At 45.5% G+C, this 26,585-nt stretch overlaps 1 protein-coding gene across 2 annotated transcripts in view; it reads left to right on the top strand.

Annotated features, from left to right (window-relative positions):
- LOC138523462 (sodium/potassium-transporting ATPase subunit alpha-2) overlaps positions 1 to 26,585 on the top strand; it is a 504,124-nt gene that overhangs the window by 88,160 nt on the left and 389,379 nt on the right. For both annotated transcript variants that reach the window (XM_069635440.1, XM_069635438.1), the window contains exon 2: positions 2,241 to 2,345. In XM_069635440.1, the coding sequence (XP_069491541.1) occupies positions 2,241 to 2,345 (105 nt within the window). The remainder of the gene's footprint in view (positions 1 to 2,240; positions 2,346 to 26,585) is intronic.

Here is a 26,585-nt window from a genome sequence, read left to right as displayed (position 1 = left end):
CTGGGGAGGTCTGCATCAGTGTTTCTTGCATTTCCTCATAACCAGAGGTTGCATCTCGCAGCTGCACCCGACCGAAAAAATCCTCAAACCCACAACTCCTGGGCATTACTCACCAGAACCAAAATCAGAAGATCAAGTACCCACCAACCCCCAGATTATTCACAGTGACATCTGTGAAAACAGTAGTCAGGGGGGTAAGTAAACACAATGTATCTGCCCCCTCCATCCTCATTGGATTACACAGGGGACAAGTCCCTTTGTCTCCTGCATTCCATTCCACTCACCTTCTGGTCGTCGAACCTGCATAGAGTAACCTGAAATATAAGAAAAGATTTACTTAGTAAAATTTTTGAAGAACTTTTTGAACCAATACAAATGAACTGTAACTTACATGCAGCGCTTCCCTGTAGCGGAGAAACATTGTGGCTCCTGTGACATTTGGGCGCAAGGCCCCATTCTTCTTAGGGTTTGGACTGCTTAAGTTAGGAAATTAACTTGTGACCTGTTCCATTATGTATTGCATGTAATCTACTTACCTTTTTGCTGAATGAGTTACTCTTAATGCATTTATGAACCTATTGTGAATGTTTATATTTTTATCATAGAGTATGGTGCGATCATGCTACCTGTTAGATTCATTTTTCAGTGAGCCCAGAAGGTCTATAATACATGACTGTATGTTGTCTACCTACTGTCTAAATTGAACTATTATGTGCTATACTGTGTGGAATCATTGAGGGCCTTTTACCCCGCTCACACACTCCTGAGAATAAGCCTTAACTGCTCGTTCACATACTTTGATTGGGTTTTGGCTATACACTCAGAGGTCCCTTTTCACTATAAATAGGGTGGCTTCTTATAATCTGTCCACCAGGGCGGATTCTCGAGATCCATCTGCACAAGGCCTGCCCATTGTTTTAGTGTAGTGCTCCTCATCATAAACGTGCACAGAAAGTCATAATTATTTTTGGTTTGTGCAAGCACAAAATAATTTGGCAATGTATATATTCGGGAGGATAGCTCAGGGGCAACGTGCTCACCTTGGAAGCAAGACAACACCGAGCAACAGAGGTTCGATCCCTGGGTCCACGCTTAGAAACCTCTGGGTATTTATTGTGTTGTAAATAACCAATCACATGATATCATATCATATCATGCAAAATGCGTGTATAGGCAGACTGTGGAAATACACAATTGTCATTTACACAATCTATGTGCCATTTCCAATGGGGCGTGTACCTGGGGATCGGCCACACACAATGATATTTATTGTCATTGGGCCTTATTACAGGTCTGGCGGTAACTGTGCCGGTGATACCGGCCAGTTGCCGCTGGACCCATAAATATTTACCGGCGCCTGACTTGCCTGTTACACTGGGGGATTATGACCCCGGGGGCTGGGAAATCAGGCACTGGTAAAATGTTGTTCCCCATTCCCATAGAGTCGGTTAGGACTCTATGGGAGTGGGGACCATAGAAACACTGGCACTTGTAATAACGGTGCCGGTGCTTCCATGAAACTATGCGGGTGGGTGCCGGTCTGCCCGACAGGTCAGAACTACCGGGCGACAGGGCACCCGCCCAGAAGAGTTGTAGTGTGCCGGTCCGGAAACAACAGTGCCAGTAAGCTTACCGGCATCGTTGTTTCCGGACCAGCATGCTTGTAATGAGACCCACTGTCTGTAAGTATGCGCTTTCATGAATGGGCATAAACGATATGCACATGCATATAGTGGATAGCCTTATCAACCCGTCTTTGTGCATGCGTATGCCCCCCCCCATATGTCCCATGCACACTGTTGAAGGTTCTAGTGTTTGAAAGCTGTTTCAGGATGTTTCAGTCCTCTGCCTTGATATGGCCACTGCGTTCGAGCAGTGGGAGGCCTGATGTTTTGGGTATACTCTCATTGCTGCTTATCCCATGATTAACCTGACAATGAGTATTCAGGAACCCATGTACAGATACAAAATCCACACACTTCTTAGTAATAAATGTTGTATGGCCGGTTTATCATCCTTTGTATATTACTACAATCCATAGTAAATACAGTTTTGAAAATATCAATGAACAATGGATGTGATTAAGTGCACAGTTCAGTGTATATTTCACAAAATCTGGAGAAAAATACTTTCTCCTGGCAAATCATTTTGCTTTATGAGTTGTGCTCTCTGTGCCTTATGTCAGAAAATGCTGTTTTGGGGCCATTTCCCTGAATTGACTCTGTTCTTTCTAATTACAGGAAGGGCGGGAGTACTCGCCAACAGCCACAGCACCTGAAAATGGAGGCGGTAAGAAAAAACAGAAGGAGAAAGAGATGGCTGAACTCAAAAAGGAGGTGACAATGGTAAGGACGTCCTTCTTTGCTTTAATCAGATACCATATGTTACTTTTGCCCAGTGGTCGAAGTGAGCGGGAAACGCCGGGAACAGTGTTCCACTACTTTTAATTTTTACTGTTAACAGCTCTGCTACTTTTTGCAACCATATTCACCATTCCAGAGCTGTTCTTTACGAACTTAAAGCACACTTATCCACTCTAATAGTGGATTTCAGTTACAGCTAAACAGAAATCTATTTCAACTCAATTGGCTGTCAAACAGCATGGCTGCAACTGTAGGATATTTTGTGTCGATTTGGGGTTTGGTGGTATTTTCTTACCACCAAAAGAAGAGTGGTAATTTGGTGATAACGTACCCTTGCATCTAGATTGGGTTTGGCCTTACCTCCTTCCAGTGACCATATTTTGTTACACTATATTGGATAATTTAGTAATATACACTATTGGCAGTATTTTCTGGTGGTAAATTACTTAGTAGTGAACATAATTTTCCTCCCCTATTTATAGCCCCATCATACACAAACCTTCCTTATTCTTATAATACTCTTGTGATCTATAGAGAGCCTTGAACCTACATTCAGGAACACCACACTTTCACATAGAGTGCCACATACAACCTGTGGCTGTTATCACTGATTTATCTACACCAGTGAACTATGCGTCCATGACCCCATTACTGGTTCATAGACCCCCAGTAATCTATATATTGTATTAGATTTCACCCAGACAGCATGCACTGGGGAACACACACATACAGCTATTTATCACTGCTAAGTCTTATTTTAGGGCAGCTTATTCTGTCTATTATTTCATCTACATGGGAAAAATGACAAATGTACTACCTAAAAAGAAATCTCCCCCGTGTCACAAATGCTATTCCAAATGCACCAAGAAAAGAAAAAAACGAAAACTCTCTACACGTTCTGCTTTTATATTGTGTGTATTAAACAATTCCAATTCAAAATAACATCTTACCATGTACATCGCGTTGTTCTCTGTAATAAAAAACAAGAAAGGAAACAATACAGAGATAGAGCAACATTCACTTTGCAACTTTATCATATGACAAATTAAATGCAGTGGATTTCTTTTGGCTACTCTGCCTACATAACATTTTAGATTGCTATTTCTCATTCACACGAAAGTACACAGCGACCCCCTCACTTAACTTTGGCTGCTTAGCAAAGATCTGTAGTTTTCTCCCCCAGGCGACCTCCATTCAGCAGAGCAAGCCCAGTCAGCAGGGGTGTTCTCTGTTATCTCGAATGTTTGGAGTGTGTGTGGCGAAAACATAGAGTTCTCAAGCCAGCGCTAAGTGAAACCAGGCATGTTCGTCTGGGAGCCCAGTCATTCACAAACTGCCTCTCCCTCTGTCCGTCTTTCCCCAGCAAAACTCTGCACCTTCCCCTTTTCCTACGTAAAACCACTGCAGATGCTTTGCACCAATCAAATTAAAAAGGCTGCATCACCCTTCCTTCCACACAATAGAGCAGTTGTATAGTGAGAAACTGTAACTAATATCATTTCCTGGTATGCAGATACTGCTTGCTGCAAACACAGTGAAAAGAAAAAAAAATATTCTAGTGCACATTTGAAAACGAATTTCAGAACATGTACTTTCACCTAATTTTTCACATAGACATTACATTATAATGTTAATGAGTTAGCACTAGTGATTAGTAACTGTTAATTAAGTCAGTTAGTTAGATGAATAATGTAGTCTCCTATGTATGAGGCATTTCAAAGAAGAGAAAAGAAAAAGAAAAATTCTGGTGCACTTTTAAACCTGCAGCCTGTCTCCATTTACATACTCATATATTATGCTAGCAACATAGGACTGGCTATATGTGTATACCAAATGTGTTGCACGTTTCTCCTTTCCTTCTTAGTCTGTCCCCAGCCGGAGTCACAGTTCCACTACTATTATGGTACACTTCTATCACTGCCTTTGATATGATATGATATGGCATTTATAACGCGCCTATACACAAGTGTGTCAAGGTGTGACGAGGCAAGGGAGGGGGTACAAAGGGAGGACAGACAGCGATCATACTAGGTCAGGTGTCATTCAGATTGCGCAACACCATGGGAAGGGGGAAGGGGGAAAAGTGCGGGTGGGAAGGGACAATGCATTGCAGGGGAATAGAATAATACCAATAAGTAAAGTAACGGCCAGCAGGTGGCAAGTGCAAAGGTGAGTGCAGGTGTCAAGTGCTGGTAGTGGGACTGAAGGGATACAGAAACAGTCCCCAAGTGCGGGGGATGCCAATCAGGCAGTGCAGGTGTGTGTGACTGGCGGGGGACTGTCAGGGGAGGGACCTGAGCCCAGCATCAGAGGTTGGTCAGGTAACCAGTGCAGATTCCGAATCAGCCAGGGGGTCAGCAGGGGAGAGGAGGAGAAAAGGAAGAAGCAAAGAGAAATGTTTTGAGGTGCTTCAGGAACCGGAGAAGTTTCTCCTCAAGTTTTAGGGAGGCAGGGAGCTGTTCCAGAGGGAGGCCCCGGTCGAAGAAAGAGATATACCAGCAACTCCTTGCTTGGAGAAGCGACTGACTCTGAGGGAGTTGGAGGCGGATGAGTGAAGAGCTCGAGAAGGAAGATATTTAGGAAGAGAAAGTTGAAGGTATTGAGGCCCCAGACCCCAGAAGGCCTTGTGTACAATGCAGAGGGTTTTGAACGTGATCCTCTCAGCCACTGGGAGCCAGTGCAAAGATTTCAGTCCTGGAGAGATACGATCCCTGGGCTTGAGGCCAAGAACAAGTCTTGCAGTCCTGTTCTGGATGTGTTGCAGAGGGCAGAGAGTAGAGGAAGGCAGATTTAGAAAAAGGCTGTTGCAGTAGTCCAGCTTAGAGGGAACCAGAGCTCTGGAGACAGTGAGCTTCTGGGGCAAGGGGAGGAAAGGTAGAATACCTCTGAGGAGGTGCAGCTGGTAGTGTGACTTCTTAGAGATGTCAGAGATGTGAGGAGAGAAGGAGAGTGTGGAGTCAAAGATGACCCTGAGGTTTTTAGCCTCACAGGTTGGAGCAAGAGGGTGGCCAAGCTAGGCCGGCCAGAGAGTGACAGGAATGGAGGGAGCGGGTGTGCCGATGAGGAGAATCTCAGTCTTACTGGCATTAACGCAGAGGTCATTGGCGGCACAACACTCCTGGATAGCAGACAGACAGACAGTCAGTGATGAGATACGGAGAGGAGGCGGCTGAGGGTAGCCTGAAAATGAGCTGAGTGTCATCCGCATAGCACTGAAAGTTAGGGCAGAGAGCGGCAATGCGGTGGGCAGGTATAGGTTGAAAAGCCAGGGAGAGAGGTTAGACCCCTGGGGGACATACAAGTAGAGAAAAAGATAGCAGAGTGGAAGGGCCCGAGTTAGACCTGGGAGGGTCGTCAGAGAGGAAAGAAGTCAGCCATGCCGGGGCCTGACCGGTTATACCAAGGTTATCACAGAGACATTTGAGCAGGATGGCATGGTTGACAGTGTCAAAGGCAGAAGAGAAATCAAGCAAGATGAGGACACAGGGGGTGTTAGAATCAAGGTTGGAGAGCAGGTCTTCACGGATGTTCAGGAGAGCAGTTTCTGTGCTTCTGGCAGCTCTGAAGCCAGTCTGATGGTCATGTAGACAGCCAACAGATTCAGTGTTGAGATTAAACTGGGAGATGGCCACTTTTTCAAGGAATTTGCCCAGAAAGGGAGTGATGGAGATTGAGCGATAGTTGGCTGGGCAGGAGGGGTCGGCAGAGGGGTTCTTAAGAAGAGGGTGTCAAGGGAGTGCTTCAGGGGGGATGGGAAGACTCCAGTGGCGAAGGAGTGGTTGCAGAAGTCAGCCAGGGCAGGAGCCAGGGAATCGATGTGGTCCTTGATGGCTTTGGAGGAACAGGGGTGAACCTGTTTTGACAAGACTTTCATAGATCGGGCTTGTCTCGCAACTTCGTCAGCTGAGAAAAGTGGAAAGGCAGAGAAGGAGGGAGGAGAGGTGGCTTCAGAAGGGCTAGAGGAAGAACAGGGAGTAGAGGGAGGGAGGAGAGAGGTGGAGAGTGAGGACAGGATGTCCTGAGTTTTAGAGCTGAAGTGAGAAGCCAGTGCCGTGGAGAGGGCCTGGGAAAGGACAGGAGAGGTAGAGAATGCGGCGGGATTGGCCAGTTCCTTGCAGATTTTAAAGAGTTCAGCTGAGTTGTTAGATGCCGCAGAGACGCGGGCTTGGATGAGAGCTCTCTTCTTGCTGAGGACAGAGAGGCGGTATTGCCTTTGGAGCAGGCGGCAGGCCAGTTTGTCAGAGGATGTACATGAAGTAAGCCATTTCCTCTCGGCCACCCTGCACTTGCGTTTAAGGGTGATGAGATCAGAGTCGTACCAGGAGTTGCACTTGGCTTTGGGCTTCAGGTGGATTCTCATGACAGGGGCAAGACTATCCAGGGTATCAGATATAGCAGAGCGGAGCAAGGAAAGGATGTGTCAAGGTGAGAGTCAGCCAAAGGCCGACGAGGGGGTGAGAAAGTGGCGGCAAAAGCCTCAACTGACACGCACTTCATGGCTCGGATGACCAAGAAGGTCGGTGATAATGATGGTAGTGGCTTGGCCTGAGGGGTAGAGAGGGTGAGATGGGAGGAAAGGAGAAAGTGATCACTCCATGAGAGAGGAGTGGTGAGAGGGGCAGAAAGGGGAAGGTCTGAGGAGATCAGAACATCCAGAATCTGCCCTGCAGAGTGATTTGGGCCAGAGGGGTGAATAGAGAGTGAGAGAGAGTTGCAGAGGTCACGAAAGAGTCTAGAGGGAGGACAGGGAGCATCCAGGTGGATGTTAAAGTCTCCATGAAGGAGGAGTTGAGAGGTCGAGGCCAGTAGTGAGGAGGAGAGGTCCGCCCACTCAGAGAGGAAGGAGGAGATCTGACAAGGTGGCCGATAGATAGTAGCCACAGTAAGGGAATGGCTAGGGGAGAGAGAGAGCCAGAGAGAGAGCCTGCAGACGAGGCATTCAAAAGAGGAGTAGGCCTGCGTAGGAATGACAGAGGCAGGAATCCATTTGGGGAAAATCAGGGCTACACCCCCACCGGAGCCGTTGGGCCTGGGCGCGGAGAGGATCTTGTAGCCGTCAGGGAGGAGCGTGTCAAAGCTAGTGACAGAGCTGGCCGTGAACCATGTCTCGGTGAGACGAATGACATCGAGGTCCAGTTCCTCCAGAAGGCGGCAGATGTCGGAGGAGTGTTTGACAGCAGAGCGAGAGCAAAGAGTGGCAATATGGAGAAGGTTGCCATCTTTGAAGGACTTCCGGGGAGGGGTACAAATCAAAGGTACACCCTGTGGAGGTGTAGGATGAGCCAGAGGGAGGGCAGAGAGGGAAGGAGAGGGCAAGTTAGCCGACCAGGAGGCAGAAGGGGGAGATGACAATGCTGTGTAGGAAGGAGAGGGGACAGCAGAAGAAAAAAGCAAATTGATAAGGCGTGGGAAGCGTCTATCGCAGAGATGAAGGTTGGCCTGAGGGCCTTGGACCAGGATGGTGCCATTTACATAGACATTAATGATGACCTGAGTGGAAGGAGGATAGGAGGGCATCCCACCGGGTGCCACTATTAATGGGAGAGAAGAGAAAGGTGAGAGCACAGAGACCATATGTAGGGTCCATAGGTCAGGAGAGGGAACGACAAAGAGAATGTCTGTGGGAGATGGGGCACTGTTGCGCAACAAGATGGCCGCCTAAAAGTGGAGCTCCTCTCCGGCGTATAATCCTTTTGAAAATAAATCCTAAAACTGCCTTCCCCTGAGCTACAAGACCAGCGGCACTGATCGTAGCAGTTATCCTGCACCCTCTGGGAGAAACAATGGGTGAAATGGGACCCTGCATGCCCTTATACGGACGGGGTCGTGGACAGAAGGCCCGGGCCGCTCTACAGCTACGGAGTGACAAACGCGGGAGCCACGGCTCCTAGTGGTGCACAGGCCCTGTTGTGGGCGGGACCAGCCTCGCGGGCAATGCAGGCGGCACACGGGGACACCGGCAGCCTGAGCCCCTTCGAGAGCCATTGGACTGTGGGCGCCATACACACAACGAGGACTGGGTCCTCTCTGGTAGGATTGCACCACCTGCCCCCCCTCATAAATACGACACCGCACGCGCCCAACTTTGATCCCCCTATCCGGCATTGGAGGCTTCCTGCGCCCCTTGTGCTGCTTGCGCGCTGGCCATGCGGGGTCCTGACGCTGACTGCGAGCACCATCAGGCAGCCGCAAATTATGTAAACAAAACGCTGTGGCCTGACTCTTCTCCTGCGGGCCGGCTGCGGTTAGGGTCGTATGAGGCATCAACACTGGCGCGCGTAGTACACGCAGCCCACCGTGATGGGCGCCCAGGGGCGAACGAGTGAAACAGACACTGTTGTTTGAACGCAGTGCGCGTTTTTTCCCAGACATGTGCACAGGAGGTTACAGAGAAAAATCTCTGTTGTTCTGAAGAGTGCCCACATTAAACTGTAACTAAACACTCTCCTCACGTGTGGAACCTGCCTCAGGCCCCGGGCCGGCAGAACCTTTGGGGGCACAACACTGCTCAGGGACAAACTACTCCTTCATCCCTCCTTGGGAGAGGTGGAGAGAGGTCTGCACGATCTCCCCCTTGGAACAATTAGACTCAGCATAACCTGCAGCAGAAGCTCCAAGAAGCTGCCCTGTGCATTTGCTCCGGGACAAGCTACTCCACCTGATCAACACCTGCATAGGGGCAAAAAATAACTACCATTGCTGAGGCCCCCGGAATCAGCCATCCTAGGGTGCAATTGATCCACCCTATCTTCATACTCAACATGTGCAGAGGGCAACACACCCTCAAGCCTGAGCAGCAGAAGTAGACCTCCTTTTCTCCCACCAACGAAACCCTTATAATAAACAGCCACGTCGGAGGACACAGTCCAACCTGGAGAACATTGGTTAAACTGGCCGTAAATACACCTAACATAGCAACACCGTCCATGGTCAATCCACTCCATTGATCCCCCTGTGTGGGTGCGGACAGAAGACCACACGGCTTTCCCCTGGGCCTGACCAGAGTCATTACTACCTGAAGTGGCAATATCAAAGAAGCACCTTGTGAATCCATCCTATGTCCACCCACGCCACTTAGCTAATACCTGCGCGGGGGTGAAGCTCCCTTTCATTGGCTGAACCCACTGGGGGTTGGTTATCCTGATCCTGTCCACCCGTCCCAACCACGACAGTCCTCACAAGCATAGGGCAGCTTGCTCTTAGACGCGGGTAGCGAAAATATTACTCCTGCACTCCAGTCACCGCAACCCTGATAATACGCGGGCACGTGGGAGGACACAGTCCACTTCAGAGAACATTGGTGAAACCGACGAATCGCATGTCCAATGCTGGCAAGCACATGTAGGCAAGTACCCCCGGTGCACCCAACTCTGCTGCTCAAATCTTTCTAATCGTCTTTTTTGCCACAGTAGTGAGACGGGTGATATGCTAGAACCAGTATCCTGCAGTGGCTGCCGCCGAGATCAGTCTGCCTAGCCGACAGCGCGAGCGCAATCCTGTTTACGGGCCACAGTGAACCCTAATTCCGGCGGACACCCACGTTCCTCACCATAATCGATATAAACAAGTGGACACCTGTACGATGCCTGGAAAGAACGTGGTTAAAAGCAGGAAAACAGGACCGATGGATTCCTTCACAAACTCACAAACAACCTCTGAGAACTCAGACCCAGCGTTGGCTGCTGAGCCCCAGACTGCAGAGGACTCCAAGTTTGACCAACTCCTAACAACGGTCCAAAACGGGTTCTTGGCAATTAATGTGAAATTAGACGACATTGTCTCTACAATAGGCTCCCCCAAAGCCCGGGTGGACAAAGAAAGCACCAGAATCACTGATGCCGAGAACAGAATAAGTTCAAATGAAGACTCAACCCATCAAAACACTCATGACATCACCCTCTTGAAAGGTGAAATGAACAAACCCTGTGAAAAGTTTGATGATTTGGAGTCAAGGTCTAGAAGGAATAATGTACACATTGTCGGCCTATCAGAGTGCTTTTGCAAAGGTCCGATGGAAACCCAAATTGAAACCCTCTTGAAGACACTCCTGGGTGCTGAATCATTCTCCCCTCAATTCTTGGTTGAACGGGCACATCGCTCACTTGCCCCACCACCCAAACCAGGGGTTCCTCCCCCCACGATCATTGTAAAGCTATTGAATTACAGAGATAGAGACGATATTCTGAAACTGGCGAGAGAAAAGGGCCCTCTGAGACATGGCAACGACAATATACACATTTATCCTGACTTCTCAGCGAGAGTCCAAACCCAGAGACGTTCCTATGAATCCATCAAGCGCCAGCTGCGAGTGAGACAAGTGCTGTACGCCCTTTTGTTTCCAGCAAAGCTACACATACAACATGGCGGACGTGCGCACTTCTTTGATTTTCCGGCAGCTTATGTGGAATCCGCTATCCGCCTTCCACCTGGAAGAAACAAACTCAATCAAAACCTCCTACAGCAGCCAGTATAGATTTCGCCCCAGCACATTGACCGACCACAGCACCTAATCTCCTCTCTGCTCTCGCTGGACTCACACTTTGGCAATAGCAGAAGGGGATAACACAGTTTCTCAATTATTAAAGAAAGCCGGATGAGATGCGCTCGGCTACGGAAACGGAGTTGCCGCACTCGTCCCCCTCCACGATTGAAACCACAGAGTTGTAAATGGGATTCATCATCAAGTTGGGCTCGATGGTGTGGGCGGGGGTGGGTACAGGGAACTTGGAATTGTTTTGTTGGCCAGTTATATGGTCATTCATGTTGAGAGCCCCAGTTGGGCACCTTAAGAAGATGATAGCAGTTATGTTTATTTTAAAAAATGCAGCCACAGTATCACGCGCTGATCCCCCCATGGTGACACTCTCCGCTCCCAAGAATGACCGTAGATTGCTGAAATGGCACAGAGGGCACACACATCCAGCGGCATCGCCCGCACATAGCAATGCTTCAGGAAACCCATGCTTTGACTAATGAAAGTGCCTTGAAACAATGGGGCAACACCAGGTACTACACTGAATATTCAACACAGAACAGGGGTTTCCTAATGTTGATTCATCCCTCTTTAGGGTTTGCCCGTGAAAAAAGCAAAACTGATCCGTTCGGTAGATACGTAGTGGTATGGGGCATGGCGGCAGGTGAAAAATTGGTGCTGATCAACTCCTATGGTCCGAATACAGATGAGCCCGAATTTTACGCTCACCTCCTTCACCTCACCTCCTTCACGAAATAGGCCCAACATCTGATACATGGGTTCTATGGGGTGGAGACTTTAACACTATCCTAGATGTGCTATTAGACAGGTCCTCCTGTAGACAAAGGACCCTTACTAAATCGGCCACCACTATACATCAAGCCCCGCGGGAATTGGCCGTCACCGGCACCTGGAGAGGGACACACCACACAGACCGACAATACAGAATCCAGAATAGACTACTGGTTCATATCCTCTGCCCTGCTGAGTTCTGTAGTGCGCTGTGAAATACTTGCCCGCACACTCTCTGACCATTCTCCGGTCACACTCGAAATATCCTTCCAGAACATAAAACGACCAACTCAGCGCTGGAGAATGCCCCCAAACATCCTAAGGATCCTAACGTTGTCGAATCACTGAATATTGAAATGGAGGAATTCTTTCAGTTAAATACATGGTCAGTGGGCAAGGGGCCACAGTGTGGGAAACATTCAAAGTATGGGTGAGGAGCAATCTAATGTCCAAAACCACTGGTCTCCCTAAGAAAGTCAGACCGAACTTGGACAAAACCGAAACACACCTGAAAATACTTGAGAATGATTATTGTATGACACACGACAAAAACACATTTGCTGACATTAATGCACACCTTCAAATATTCAATGATCTAGCAACCCAAGAACTACAATATATGCCACTCCAATCAGGGCGCGTAGATACGGTGAAGGAAATAGAGCAGGGAACCACCTGGCACGTATATTACGAAATGAAGGCAACCATGCTCCCATCACTAGCATCCTGACAGACAAGGGAGAACCCCATACACACAGAGGAAGAAATTAACGCCAAATTTGCTAAATACTACACTAACCTATACGCAAATCATGATACACGTACACAGGACAACATCAAGACATATTTGAGCTCCCTAGACTTTCACAAGAAGACAATTGTGTCCTTGAACAGGAAATAACCAAGGAAGAGATCGCTGAAGCGATTAAGTCACTGGCAGCTGGTAAAACCCCAGGCCCAGATGGCCTAAATTCTGACTTGTACAAGACGTATGCTGCAATTCGATCCCCGGTACTAACTCACGTATGGGAGGAAGCCTTGAGCTCTGGCTCCCTTCCAGATTCAATCACAGATGCAGTCATAACAGTCTTACTGAAGCCTAGACGCCCCGCCCATGAGCGCTCGTCGTATTGCCCTCTGTCTCTAATAAACACAGACACAAAGATATATGCAAAAGTACTTGCTAATAGATCACTCCCTAAAATGACCACTCTAATACACCCTGACCAATGTGGCTTCATCCCAACGAGGTCCACGGCCTTAAACATGCGTAGACTGTTTAGTATCATGGCGCAGATCAAGCCGGACGCACAGGCAGTGGCCATCTCATTGGACGCTGAGAAAGCATTTGATTCCGTCTCATGGAGATACATGTTTGAGGTCCTCAATAAATTCGGCTTTGGCCCATACTTTACACAGTGCGTCTGATTACTCTACACCTCTCCCACAGCTAGGATCCTGCCAAATCGTACCTTCTCTACTCATCTCACTTTACATAGAGGCACCAGACAGGGCTGTCCCTTCTCCCCCATCCTTTTCGCCCTCACTATTGAACTAATAGCTGCCGCAAGCAGAAAGGAACAACAAATGAGGGGCATAAAGATGCCCGGAATTTATAAATCCATCTCACTGTATGCAGACGATGCACTATTGTACGTTAGACAGCCAGAGAAGAACCTAGAGCCTATACTGGCATTGATAAAAGACTTCACTCTACATTCAGGCTATAAAATCAACACCGCCAAATCTGAAATGTTCCCGTTGACACAGGCCACCACCTGCGCTTCACACACTCAAGATCTGAAATGGTCCCCAGACCACATCAGATACTTGGGGACCCTAGTATCTAGGGACAAACTGTCACTATACATAGACAACTATGAATCCACACTGCAGACAATCCATACTAAACTCCAAATCTGGACTAGACTTCCCATATCACTTGCCAGTCGTATAGCGGTACTCAAAATGGTAGTCCTTCCCAAGCTCCTATACATTTTCAATAACGTCCCCATCTTGCCAGGCAAGCCTTTCTTTGAAAATGTACGCTCCATGGCAACCACTTCATATGGAACGGGGGGCCACCAGGCTTAAATGGGAAAAACCGGTGGAATCCTATGAAATGGGGGGCTTCGCAGCACCTGACTTCGAGCTATATTACCAAGTGTCACAGGCACAATACGCCAAATACTGGCAGAACCTCACTGAAGAAGCACCACATGTCCCCATAGAACGACACTCCGTCTGCGTAATTAAGATCCATAATCTTTACGAAATCTTATATAAAGATGACTGCAAATATGATCCAGCATCCTGTACAATTGCAGCATGGGCTGCAATCAGTAAGCGACTCCACATCGAAACTCCCTATGACTCACAAGCTCCACTATGGAATTTCCCGGGCACAGCACCTACCTACGACACCGGTATACAGAAAGCCTGGATCCCGAACTATGACATCAAAATGAAGGCCATGTTCCCAAACGGTAGATTTGTCACCCCGGAAGACTTTGCAGACACAGTGGAGCAGGGCCAACTTGTCACTTTACAATATCACTGCATGAAGGCAGCATTCAAGAAACGATGGCCAACATTCCCAACAGAACCGCCCGAACACCCCTGTTATCAAGCACTACATGCGCAAACGGGCATGGGCGTCTCCACGTTATATAACATAGTTCAAACCCCCATGAAATCATCCAACAACATAAAGGCCTCTTGGGAAGAGGACATGGGCACAAAAATAGAGGAGGGGAAATGGGCCAGATATTGTCTCCCCACAAAGAAGGTTTCTTTGAATGCTGGGCTCAGACTCATACAGTTTAAAATACTGAATAAGCTTCACTACACCCCAGTTAAAATGGCAAAATTCCATGAGTCCATAACTACAAAATGTCCCAAATGTAAGAACCCGCAAGCAGACGCATACCATATGAGCCAATTTCCAAGTGAAAACAAAATGAAGACAACATATAGGCCACTTTAACCATTACTACAGAGTGTTTAAATGGTAGAAAGGGATGTGAGACTACATAAAGAGACATATGAAAGGTTGTTCATGGTAAAGGTAGAGCATGTTTTGATTCTCCACCATGTAGCAACCACTGTCCACGTTGTGGTTAACGTGGCCTATATGTTGTCTTCATTTTGTTTTCACTTGGAAATTGGCTCATCCCCACAAGGGGGTATCTGCTGTACTAATAAGCTTGTATTACAGCAGTACAATAATAATAATTATATTGCTCTGAGCCTTTTTCTCTAGAAATTCTCTCTAATTCTACCTGTAGAGTCACCTTGGGAAGTCTTGAGCTGTCTATGGGATAGTAAAAGTGTAATGTACCCACAATAGACAGTTCAGATTTGTTATCACAATAGACAGCTCAGATTTGTTATCATTTATATGTGGTTCTAGTCCAAGGTGTATGTCCAAGGACATACAGGAGTCGAACAACCTTCATGTTGTTGGCGTTTTTCAAAAATTAATTCTCTTTGACTTCTTTTACTGCCCCCCCCCCCCCTTTTTGTAAGCGGCACACCAGCGTTTCCTAGGGTAAGGATTTCCTAAACCTTAGGTTTAGGACAGGGTTAGACAGTGTTTCTTTTCTATCCTACTGTCTTCCAACTGACCCTGTATCTCCTTGGCCACACTTTTGAGTGCTGTTGCGCTATACCTAATGGGTTTCTCCCACTGCCTAACCTTAATGACATACAGTTGTGTGTTGCTTTCCTTTTTTCTGTTACAATACTAGTCTGTTAGGGCTTCACCCTGCTTACTGCACCTCTAGTGCCCTTTGGTTTATAACTTACAAATTCATATCCCATTAGGCTACAGGACTTATTCTGCAGTGCATGGAAATTAACAAAACACGAGTGCCAGTTAAAATTACACAAAGTAATGCATCCAAGACGAATACATACAGCAATTACTGATGGTTTCGGTTTCATATTTCCTCCAGAAAATAGGCACAACTCATCAGGTAAAACATAATATACTGCGTATCCCATAAATCTCTGAAAAGAAGGAAAATAGTGGCTAAAGGGGGTAGACACTTTCAGATTAGTGCAGAGAAGCATAGATTTTGCCCATGAGGTGCAACACCATGCAGGCACGGAGGGTGATTGGAAAAATGGACAAAGCAACATGTATGAAGTGACTCTTGGAAAGGTTTGGCGTGTCTATGTGAGACATCGGCAGAGAAAAATGTGGCGAAGCTGGTGGCGTGGTGACAACCTTTGTCAAAGTGACCTGGGCGCATCGCATATGAGGCTGCTGCGAGTGCGCCGCAGCTGGGCGGCCTTCGGGTTACCCATGGGGATGAGTGGGAGACCCCCGATGCCATGTCAGCAGCCCGTGTGGGAGCAGACCCTTGCCAAGGTGCGCCTCAGCACTACTGGGGATACTGTCCTAGGCGGAGAGGAGCCACAGCAGCGTACTTTGATTTTTCCTGACATTGTGCCTAGTGCTGTTTGTATGCGCCGCACCAGGAGGGGGGGAGGGAAACGAGGCAACGAAGCAGTGGTGAGACTCACTTGGTCTGCCAGTTGGACGGTGGGAGCCCAGGGGCACTGTTTCTACTGTGGAGCGGTAGCGTCTCAGATTCGGCGACCATAGCAGTGCAGCACTTCAAGACCCACCTAGTGGGTTTCAGTTCAAGTCGGATTGTGCCTTTATTGATACCATGGCGGTCCAACCACAGGGCTGTGCTAGGGAGGACCCGTGATTCATGAATGATAATAGTGACATCCTGTCTCATTGCCCCAGGAAGGTAGGACTGTGAACTAGATTTTGCCATTTTCAGGAAGTAGGCATGTGGAGCAGACAGTCCCCATACCCAGAGAAGGTGTTGAGGGGTGGGGCGCTGGGTGGACCATTCTGCTGGGACATGCAGAAATAGCAGGATTGGGGTGTGGAGAGAGTGCCCCTGCGCCGGGCGAACATGGCTTATCGAACTAATTGAGCAGCAGGACCCTTACTGCAGCCCCACTAGGCCCCTAGGCTTACCATATAGGAAACACATGGGAACCAAACATAAAGAGGTACCAGATAGAGAGTTAAAGGCACAATTAGCCTATTCTGAACATTCTCATGCTGATATGTCATCATATTCTCCTTTCCCTTTCCGAGCAGACTTGTTAAGATGGAGCCCAGGTGTACACATTTTAGAAGTCCACCCTAGTTATGGTGAACAGGGAGACTCCCAGAGTTTAGCTAATACCCAATCAAAGTAGAGTGGAGAGCGGTCAAGGCCTGATTCACAGAAGAATGTTATGATGACGCAACCCATAGGGAAACGCTCTGTGAATCAGGCCCTTAGTCTCAGGACAGTGTGAAGGTGATCAGGGGCCCTCAATGAGTTCACACAGAATAAAACACAATAATTCAAGTTCGACAGTCAGTTATAAAAATACAATTATTTATTTAGGCTTTTAGAACACTCTGAAAATGAAACTAGCATGTAGTAATATGATATGATATGATATGGCATTTATAACGCGCCTATACACAAGTGTTCATCCCACAATACCATAGAAAACAAATATATACATTTACCAGTAGGTACACTTACAATAAATTATTAAATATCTAACTACGTGAAACAGGTAAGTAATGCAGATGCAGATAGATTGAAGAGAACCAGCCACAAGTTCAAACCCCTATACTTCCGAAGTCCAACCCTAAGATGTATGGTGCCTAGTGCCCAAAGGTCACAGGTTCCAGCACAAGGTGTCTCGCAGGCAGCTGTACAGATAAGGGTGTACAGGCCATTTTTACTCCTTAAAATAGGCAAATACTCCAACAACAGAGCGTAAACATATTCCCAACAAAAATAGGAAACAGACACTTAAGAGCCTGCCCCTTGCTTTCATCTGCACAACTGTTTAGGCACGTTTAGAACTGTATTATATGAAGTGTTACAGGAAGAAATTCTACTATGAGTACCGCCTGATCTGAGTGGGAACAAAGGAACTTTTAAATGTGTCTGAGTAACTTAGTGCTAAGAAAGAGTTACTGCGTAACATTTCTATTTTACAGTTAAAACATATTTTTACTTGCTTATAAAATACTGCTTTTTGGAATGGGGCGTACTTATTTACTCCCAACAAAATAATTTTACTTCCAACTTTATAAAAAAAGACAGTAAAATACTCTCACTTCCAATTCTTTTCTGGAGCACTGCTCACAGGTAGGGGTTCTCTAAACAGCTGCAATGGACTTGTGGTGGTAGTTCAGAATAGTTTCAGACTATTTAAAAGTTGAGCAATAATTTACCAGCAGACAGGTAAGTTCTCCATACCCAAGGCTAGCCCAGGGGCAGCATACTTGCCCCAGGTATGACGACCAAAAGTAAGTAAAAGGGAGATAGGAGGCCAAGAGCTTTGCACCCAATGTTATCCTACATCATCATCATAAATCTTATGTTAATCAACCATAAAAGTGCATCTATTAAAAACCAATATGTTTATGATTAAAAAACAGCAAGTTAAAAAGACACATATAAAATCAGATACGAGTATTTGCTTTAAAGTGCAAGTGCTTTACAAAGATTAAACAAACTGTAGACTACAAAGATTAAACAAACTGTAGACTACTAAGGGCTCTAGTAGCAATCAAGTTAAATGCTAACCCACAATTGTTGAGCATGTGTCAAAAAATAGACTATATGTTGAAAGATTAAATTAGTCCATTAGAACAGATACTATAGAGGAACAGAAGAGGAGAGTCAAAAGCTTGCATCCTCCTCTGTGCGCAGGTTAGTAAAATCCATAGGTTATCCAACAGAGGAGAGGGGAACGGGCACAGGTATGCTTACTTACCCCCGGACTCAGATTTTCCCAGGGTTTATGATGGGTCATCTGGGGGTCACTGTGAGCCCGGTCTTCCATCCTTTGTTCGGGTGACAAGTGTCATGGGGTTGCAGGTTTGTGGCTATTTCCGGTCGATTGCAACTGCAAGAAGTAAGAACAGTTGGTGAAGGAATGCAGACTTTGATGATGCAGACCTCTTCAGGACATTTCACGGGATGGAGCAAGGTGAGTTCCAGCAATGATCAGCCTTTACAGGTGACGATAGCCACCCTTCCAGTCGTGGTCCAAAAAACAGCTGTGACAGGTTCCCTTGTAGCTACAAAGTTGAAAATTCAGGCGGAGGCACCTTATGACACAAGTTGGGGACCACCAAGGTTCCAAGCTTGAACATGGACTGGCACCAACTCTAGTGAGGTGGACCACAAGAGTGCTGGGTAGTCCACTGGGCAGTCCAGGGACACTGCCGAAGGCTCCAAGGGCATGCAACCTTGAGAAGACATTGGAACTAGCTGATCCCAATAGTCCAAGGGCTGAAGTACTGACGAGTGTCTTCGGAGATCAAACAAAGGAGCAGGGCTTTACTGGGCTAATCTCTGGAGGGGATGCTAGTCCACTGCAGAAGTCGGTCATCGGTCCTCAAAGGGCTGCTCTTTAAAGGATTCTTGGCTCCAACATAGATCCGAAGAATGGCTGCATGAGTCCTCCTCTTATCCAAAACTATAGCTGAAAGCAATTCCAAGCCCACCAATGCAAAGAATCAACAGAATTCAAACTGCCAGTAGTTGTCCAATCAGGGACAGTTACTGCTTTCACACCCCTCCCCAGTAGAAAACTTTTTGGCACCAGGGATGTGCCCTTCTTGGGCCACACATGCACAAGGGATTGCAAGAAGAAGGCCAAACTACAATATGGCCAATAAAACAAGTGAAAATCGTGTGGCGTGGCCGTTTTAGGGCACACAGCATGTTTAGTAGCCATGCAGAAGAAAAATAAACCTAGAATGGTAAGAATGCAACCACTGCCACCAGCTTGTCTTTAGGCACACTTTAAAGTAACCAAAAAATCAGAGTGTAAAAAGTTGGAGTAATGCAAAAAGACCTCATTGCACTGCACTGCAAGGTCCTGTGTGCAATGTAAAATTATAAGAATTCAGAAGGGAAACAAATTTTCCCAGTACTGATAGCCTGAAGGACTAGTCCATTTCCCCATAACAAATGAGCAAAAAAGTTAAACAAATGGGGTTCCATTGGAGGGGAAGTTGCAAATAGAAAATCTTTTCTAATACATATTGCCAAAGGGTAACACTAAATTGGGGAACAATGTTGCTTTTCCTAATTCCCTCTCCCTGAATCAATGCCCTATTTAATCCCACCCACCAAATCACTACACCATGGCTTGTCCTGACGAATACCCACATTGTTTCTGCCAATTGTCGCTCACACATCTCTTTTGTTCCATAATGGGGGTTTCTCCCCATACCCATTTTTCTCCATTCACTCCAACTTCCTGCCCCAATGGGGCCCTCCCACAGCTCGACTTGCATCTTTCACCCCAAATGAAGGGGCTCTGCCTCCATGCCTCACTCCCTTTTTCTGCAAACCCCATATCTACTAACTTCACTCCCCCCAAAACACTCTCTTGCTCGCCTTACCGCCTCTCCTTGATGCAGCAGTATCCATTTCATGCCTCTGTGCGGCAAATACTGGTAATAGAAAGCAGTGCATGCTTTCAATGGACCTCTGCTCCTCATGCAGAGGAGTCAGCAAGCTGGGATTCTGTTCCCATTCAGCTGTGATGGATTCATATTTTCAAGGGCAACGCCTTGTTGACATGCTTTGTAACATTATTACATTCCTAATACTGACATCAAATATTAGACACATTAGCCACTACCCTACCATCACACTGCTTCTAAACCAGTAATCCCTTCATACATAGTTTCCAATCCTGTGTCATGCAGACGATTAACATTAAAAGCGGAAGTCATAGTGACAGATGAGTAGTCTTAATGCTTAAGGATTAATGTTTTGTAATGAAGTGATTGCAAAGAAAAAGGGAAAACTTGGCAACACCATCAGATCACATGAAAAGGTTCCCTGATGTTCACACACATGTAATTCCAGGTCCTCAATTTATGTATGCAAAGGCTCCAAAGCCAGGCGGTACCATAAATTGCAGAAGCTATTTGCTTTATCATTCTGTTTACTGTAGGAATATGACTAACTTTGGCCAAATTTAAGTCCCTCTATATATTTCAGAAATATCTGGGTCTAACACTGCAGGTCCTGCACAAGTCCAGCGACAAAAGGAGTACATCAAACTGGTAAAATAGCTCCGCGTGTTGAGCGCTCGCTGCTGCAATCTGAGCGTGATCTGGAGGTCGAAGGTTTGAATCACGGCAAGGCCAACTCAGCCTTTCATCCTTCCGAGGTTGATAAATGAGTACCAATTTCGGTTGGGTGATATTGTATGTAAATATGTGCTCTGTAAAGTGCTTTGGATTAAGGCACTACATAAATAGCACATCATTATCATTACATCACCTTCACCATTAATAAGGACTCATAGCCAATCTATCTGTTAGATCCAACATCACCGGAATCCTGAAAGAGTGAACAACCTACCAATTTCTACTTCCTTACATGAATTCTGGATATGGTTTCCCAAGACCTTCCAAAACTGTGAAACACTGGCCCTCATTCCAACCCAGGCGTTAAGGGTTTAACGGTGCCGTCGACGCCGTTAACCCTTAACGCCTGATTTCCACCTTAACGCCTACTTTTAGCAGGCGTTAAGTACCAAGGCGCTAAGCGTCCTTGGCGCTAATTACGGCACCGTAATTTACGGTGCCGTAATTAGCGCCTTCCCCACTCCCATTATGCCCTATGGGGCAAAAATGGGAATGGGGAAGGGTAAATGGGGATTGGGGATTTACCGCCCCACTCACCTTGGAATGGGGCGGTAAATCCTCCATCCACCATGGTGTAAACAGAGTTTACACCATGGTGGTAAAGTAGGGACCTTACCACCTAGGTTGGAATGAGGGCCACTGTCTTATACAAGATGGCTCTTCTTTCCCCTATATGGCCAAAGTCCAAACCATTAATGCCGACCATTCTCTTTCTTGGTTTTAGTGCCACAGACATAGCCAATTTACATGGGTTCCTCTGAAACCTGCACTGCTGGAGGCTTAACACTCAAACCAAATCCACACTTCTTCCTTGCAATTCTCATAGATGAGCACCAGTCTCCAGGCAATCATTTCCTTACTTTCCCCTTTCTTCTTTTCTTAAGGTAAAAGTTAGTTTACAGTCGACTCCATAAAATCCTGAAAGGAGCCTGGGTGAGTTGCATTAGCTAGATCATCCTTGATGTCACTTTTGAATCCTATACATGTCACAATATATTATATTTACAGCACAAGCAAGTCAGTAATCTCTTTCCCCTACAATGAATGTGAAAGGATGATTTTTTACCTCTTTCACCACTACCATCAAAACAGTTCAAAACACCATGAATATGAATGCAATTTACAGGAAAGTGCATGCGCACACAAAATGACTCTTGAGTCCCAGCAACCCTAACCCCCCCTAGACCTCCACTAGGCTTATCAGCTTTGAATGGAAGGCAGTGCCAGGGAATGGGAACACAAGGTTAAAATTGGATTTTGAGTAGGGCTTACAGAAACAATATGGGATGCTAGCAATGAATGGGACAATTCGTTTTTTTCTGCACCAGGAAAAATCGTTTTTTAACTAGTTAGGACAACTGTGATGGGACAGCACTGAAGGTCATTCATGCTGATTATACTTAGAAGACAAGTAGGGCTTCTGAATATATTAGCCAGCACACAGGAGAAAAATCGATTTTAGAATATGCAACACATGGACAAATGGAAAGGGAATGCAATTGGAAATTCGTTTTCACTACACAGTAGGGGAAGAGAAACAGACCAGGAAAAATTGTTCTTGAAAGGTAAGTTCAACTTCAATGGAAAAGAAAATGTGAATGGAATTCGTTTTTATTGCGGCTGCAAATGACAGGCAAGCTCTAGGCAATGGGGAACTCACAATAGGACAATTGGGTTTGAATTAAAATGAAAGATGCAAATAACAGGTAGGCTCTGGACAAAGGGATAGCTCACAATAGAAAAATCGGTTTGGGGTTAAATGACAGATGCAAATAATAGGTAGGCTCTGGGAAAAGGAATAGCTTACAATGGGAAAATTGATTTTTAGGTAAGGATGGCAGATGCAGGAGAAAATACAGATGCAGATAGAAATTTTTTTGGTAGGACACAATTTTAGGCAAGGACACATTTTTTTCAGCTCATAATGAATTTAATTCTTTGGGAAACACTTTATAACTATAATGACTCACAATGCACTGGGAAGAGATAGTTAGTTTTGAATTCCTACTATCCCAATCCTGTGAAATAAATGTGGGAATTAATTGATTTACTTGAGAAAAATATACTAAGGATCTACCCAAATAACTGGAGATTCTTCCAATGACTGAAATGCACAGGTAAACAATGGAATTTTCAATGGGTAAATTACTACAATGCACAGACAAGCAAAGGATTTTTCAATAGGAAAATGACTGAATTGCACAAACAAATAAGATAGGGGAGTTTACCATGGAGGAATCTCTATGCCAAGAGGATAGGGCTTATTTAAACTATGGTTTGGGATGTCTTTATTTACAGGAGAGGGCTTGATGGACATCAAGGGGGCATCAGAGCATCACTGCTAGGACAATCAAGGGGTTAGTCAAGGATTATCTCTGTCCTCCAAAAAGGGTCCTGGCTCCACTCCAAGATTTAGGCCTCACTCTTCTAGGATGGTTCTAGATTTAGTCCGCTGCAAACCTCAGGATTTAGTATGAAGAGCCCTGATTTGAGGCCAAGTGACTTATTTATAAGGCAAGTGACATCACGGATGTGTCACCATTCTGGCAGAATGGATTGGGCAGTGTTCAAAGGTTCCCTCCCATTTGTGGGCGGATAGGTCCAGAGAATGTGGGAGTGTTTTGGGAAACCAGAGGAAGAGACCCATCCATCATCTAACTTGGACAGGGGGCTGGGTCTGGTTTTTGCACATGGATATCTCACTGTATGACAAATCCCATTTCTCTTCATATTTCAACACATATGACAACATTTTTGACCACTATATTTTTCAGGTGAATCACATCAACTTTGTCAGGTGTCCGTGCGACCTACTGGTGCGAAGATACCATTTTTTCTCATTTACTCCCGAACTAAAATAATGAAAAATGTTGCGCTCGGTAGGCAGATTATGGCTCACATTTTACATGTTTTCTCAAATTTGTATGGTTCTCATGGTTTTTCTTCATAACTTTTGTTAAGTTGGTGTCACCAAAACCGTTTTTGGTTCACTAGAAGTGGCTCGCTAACAGCTTTTCAGAAATCTGGACATGAATAGTGTGCGATCAATATTGCCAAAGTTGTACCATAAACAGCATATCTTCGATTTTGTACAATGGGAGTGAAACCACTCCTTAACACTGGCCCTCACCCTTGGGATGGATCTATTACTGGCTGTGACATCAAGATGGGTTCCTGTGTTTAGATTAGCCCATGGCTTCAAGGACTAATTGCCAGCTATGGCCAGTTTTATTGCGGCCTAAGTGGTTTGGGTCATAAAAGCTGGGAGCAGGGCAATTCTTTATCTCGTCCCCCACCACAAAAATGATCTTTACCAGCCTTTTGTTTGTATTTTTAACAGAATGGCCTCATGTTTGAAGGGGGAACCAGACCTCCATTCCCATGACAACAGGCTTTGAAATCTAGTTTCACTTTTGAATACCCACAGCAGAGAAAGGAAACCAGAAACCAAGATTTGGGCCTGCCTCTGCTGAAAGCATTTTACTTTTAACTAACCCTTGGAAAAGCACACAATTTTAACATGTAAACCCTTACAAAAGTAGTTCCCTGCACACAGTGGTTACAGAAGGGCAACACAATTATATATTTAGAGACCTTAGCTGTACATCTAAATGCTTAAAGTGTTAATTTTATAGGCACAATTTCAATGTCACTTTGTGAAGTTTCAGATGTGAAGCCTTCATTCTGCTGCAATTCACATCCCCTTGTGGAATCTGTGAATTATGGTTTACTCTGTGATATGCTCCTGATGGACAGAACTCCAGTTCATCTATTACAACTCTTGCATACATTTTGAGGAGTATATCTTTAACTGAAAGGGAAAAACAGATTTTACATGCATTTGTTTCTGTCACAGTGAAAAGGCTCCATTCTGCTGCACAGGCTTGCACACAATCTTAGCATTTTCATTTAACATTCTGGATACTGCTGTTTCTGACAATATGACTTCGGCTCTCCAAGACTTTTTGCAACTTTTGTCTCATGTCTTTCCCTTGTGTAAGGCAATTAACATTTATATGCATCTCCATGCTGAGACGCTTTATTTCACTCCTTTTCACTTTGGAAGTGCAGGGCCCAATTTCCATGTTAATTCAAGGTAGGCCTTTCATTTTGGGGAGCCTTCATACTGACTCTGGCCTTTAATTATGGCATTCAGGGCTATTTCACCCCACATACAGTAGTCCCAGCAATTTACTACTTAAACTTTGTGATGTAAGTGAGGACAACCATGGTACCCTGTTGGTACCCTGTTGGGGATTACAAAGTGCTTCTTCCTTGGATAACTCCTGATCTATCCTACAAAACATATGAAAAAATAGCAGCCACACAATTAGATTATCCAGTCATCAAATCAACAAAGGCATAGCCCAAGCCAAGGTGAGACAATGGAAGATGACCTATTAAGTATCCCTCCTTCATGCTGTCAGTACCATGGTCTGAGGCTGGAAGGCATGTTAAACCACCCACATTGAGCAATTTCTTTATTTTGTCAATATAAAAATACCATTTCACTTTTCAAACATGAACTCCAGTCTTATTTGTGCTAATTCCTGGTCCTGACAATGTCATGCTTGATATAAGCAATATGACTCTTTAGAGAACACTCCTCATTAGATCGATCATGAACAACAGACATCAGAATCTGCTACCTGCCCTGAAAACCACTTTTGACATTTTTGCCATTCAACCTCTCGTGATTAAGGGGCTCCTCATTCCTTCTTTCAGCGTAAAAATTAGTAACCTTCCTCAAATGTCACTAAGCTGCAGCAGAGGCATGTGGGGTGAACCATTGGTAAGACTCTTAACTGCATGATAGAAAACACTAGGCAGAAAGGACCTCTGTCCACAGGAGTCTTTGTTCTGTACTCACCTGGCTTATCCAGTGTAGTCCAAGTGAGATAATGCAGCACAACAACCATGGAGGAAGGGAAACAGGGTGAGTTGTGACTCAACTTCCTTTCTGACCAACATCTGTCTATGATGCATGTTTACCAATTGCAGGAAGAAAGTACAAAACAGCCATTGTCCAACCAATGGAAAAACAAAAGTAATAAAAAGTAGCAGTCATCATACAAAGGTAAACAACTTGTAAAATCAGATTTTCTATCATGCTTGCCTTGCCAGATAGCACTAACTTCACTGCCATCCAGGTATGTAAGTCTATGGCCAGGAATGTTCAGCAATAGATGACATTTGAGTACTATTATCCAATGCCACTGAGATATAGTACTCTTTTAAAAATATGTATCCTCTGTAGTACTAATACAATACTGCAAAGTCTGATATTGTTCACATGGTTTTTCAGCCTTCCATTCCAACATTACAAAATACTCTGCAGGATGTATCTTATCCCCATTTTAATTAGATATTGGAATCAAAACAGTTTAGTTGTCGGGACCAAATTCTGATCTGAGACACATCTTTGGTATCTGCACTTTGCTATATACATGCTGGAGAGATGTTGCCCAGCGTTGGCTTTATTAAGTTACTTAAACCACAGTAACACCACTTTGACAAACCTTCTAGCCACATCTGACAGCCAAACACATTTGACACTTATTGAGTAGGGCTCTCCCACTACTTAAAACGTATTCTATCCATATTCCCCAGCAGTCCACTTCCACCTTCATTGACTAGCTCATCTGATTGCACTTTTCAGCCTTGCTTTCAGCACGCTAATAAGTGCTCGCTTAGAAACATCACGCATGTAGGAGCCTCACGCCAACGCCAGATTGTATAC

This window comes from Ambystoma mexicanum, chromosome 1q (genome assembly GCF_040938575.1).
Source record: "Ambystoma mexicanum isolate Mex_15411 chromosome 1q, UKY_AmexF1_1, whole genome shotgun sequence".
Taxonomy (NCBI): Eukaryota; Metazoa; Chordata; class Amphibia; order Caudata; family Ambystomatidae; genus Ambystoma; species Ambystoma mexicanum.
The sequence above is the reverse complement of the archived record's forward strand: the minus strand, read 5'-3'. Positions and strand labels throughout refer to the sequence as shown.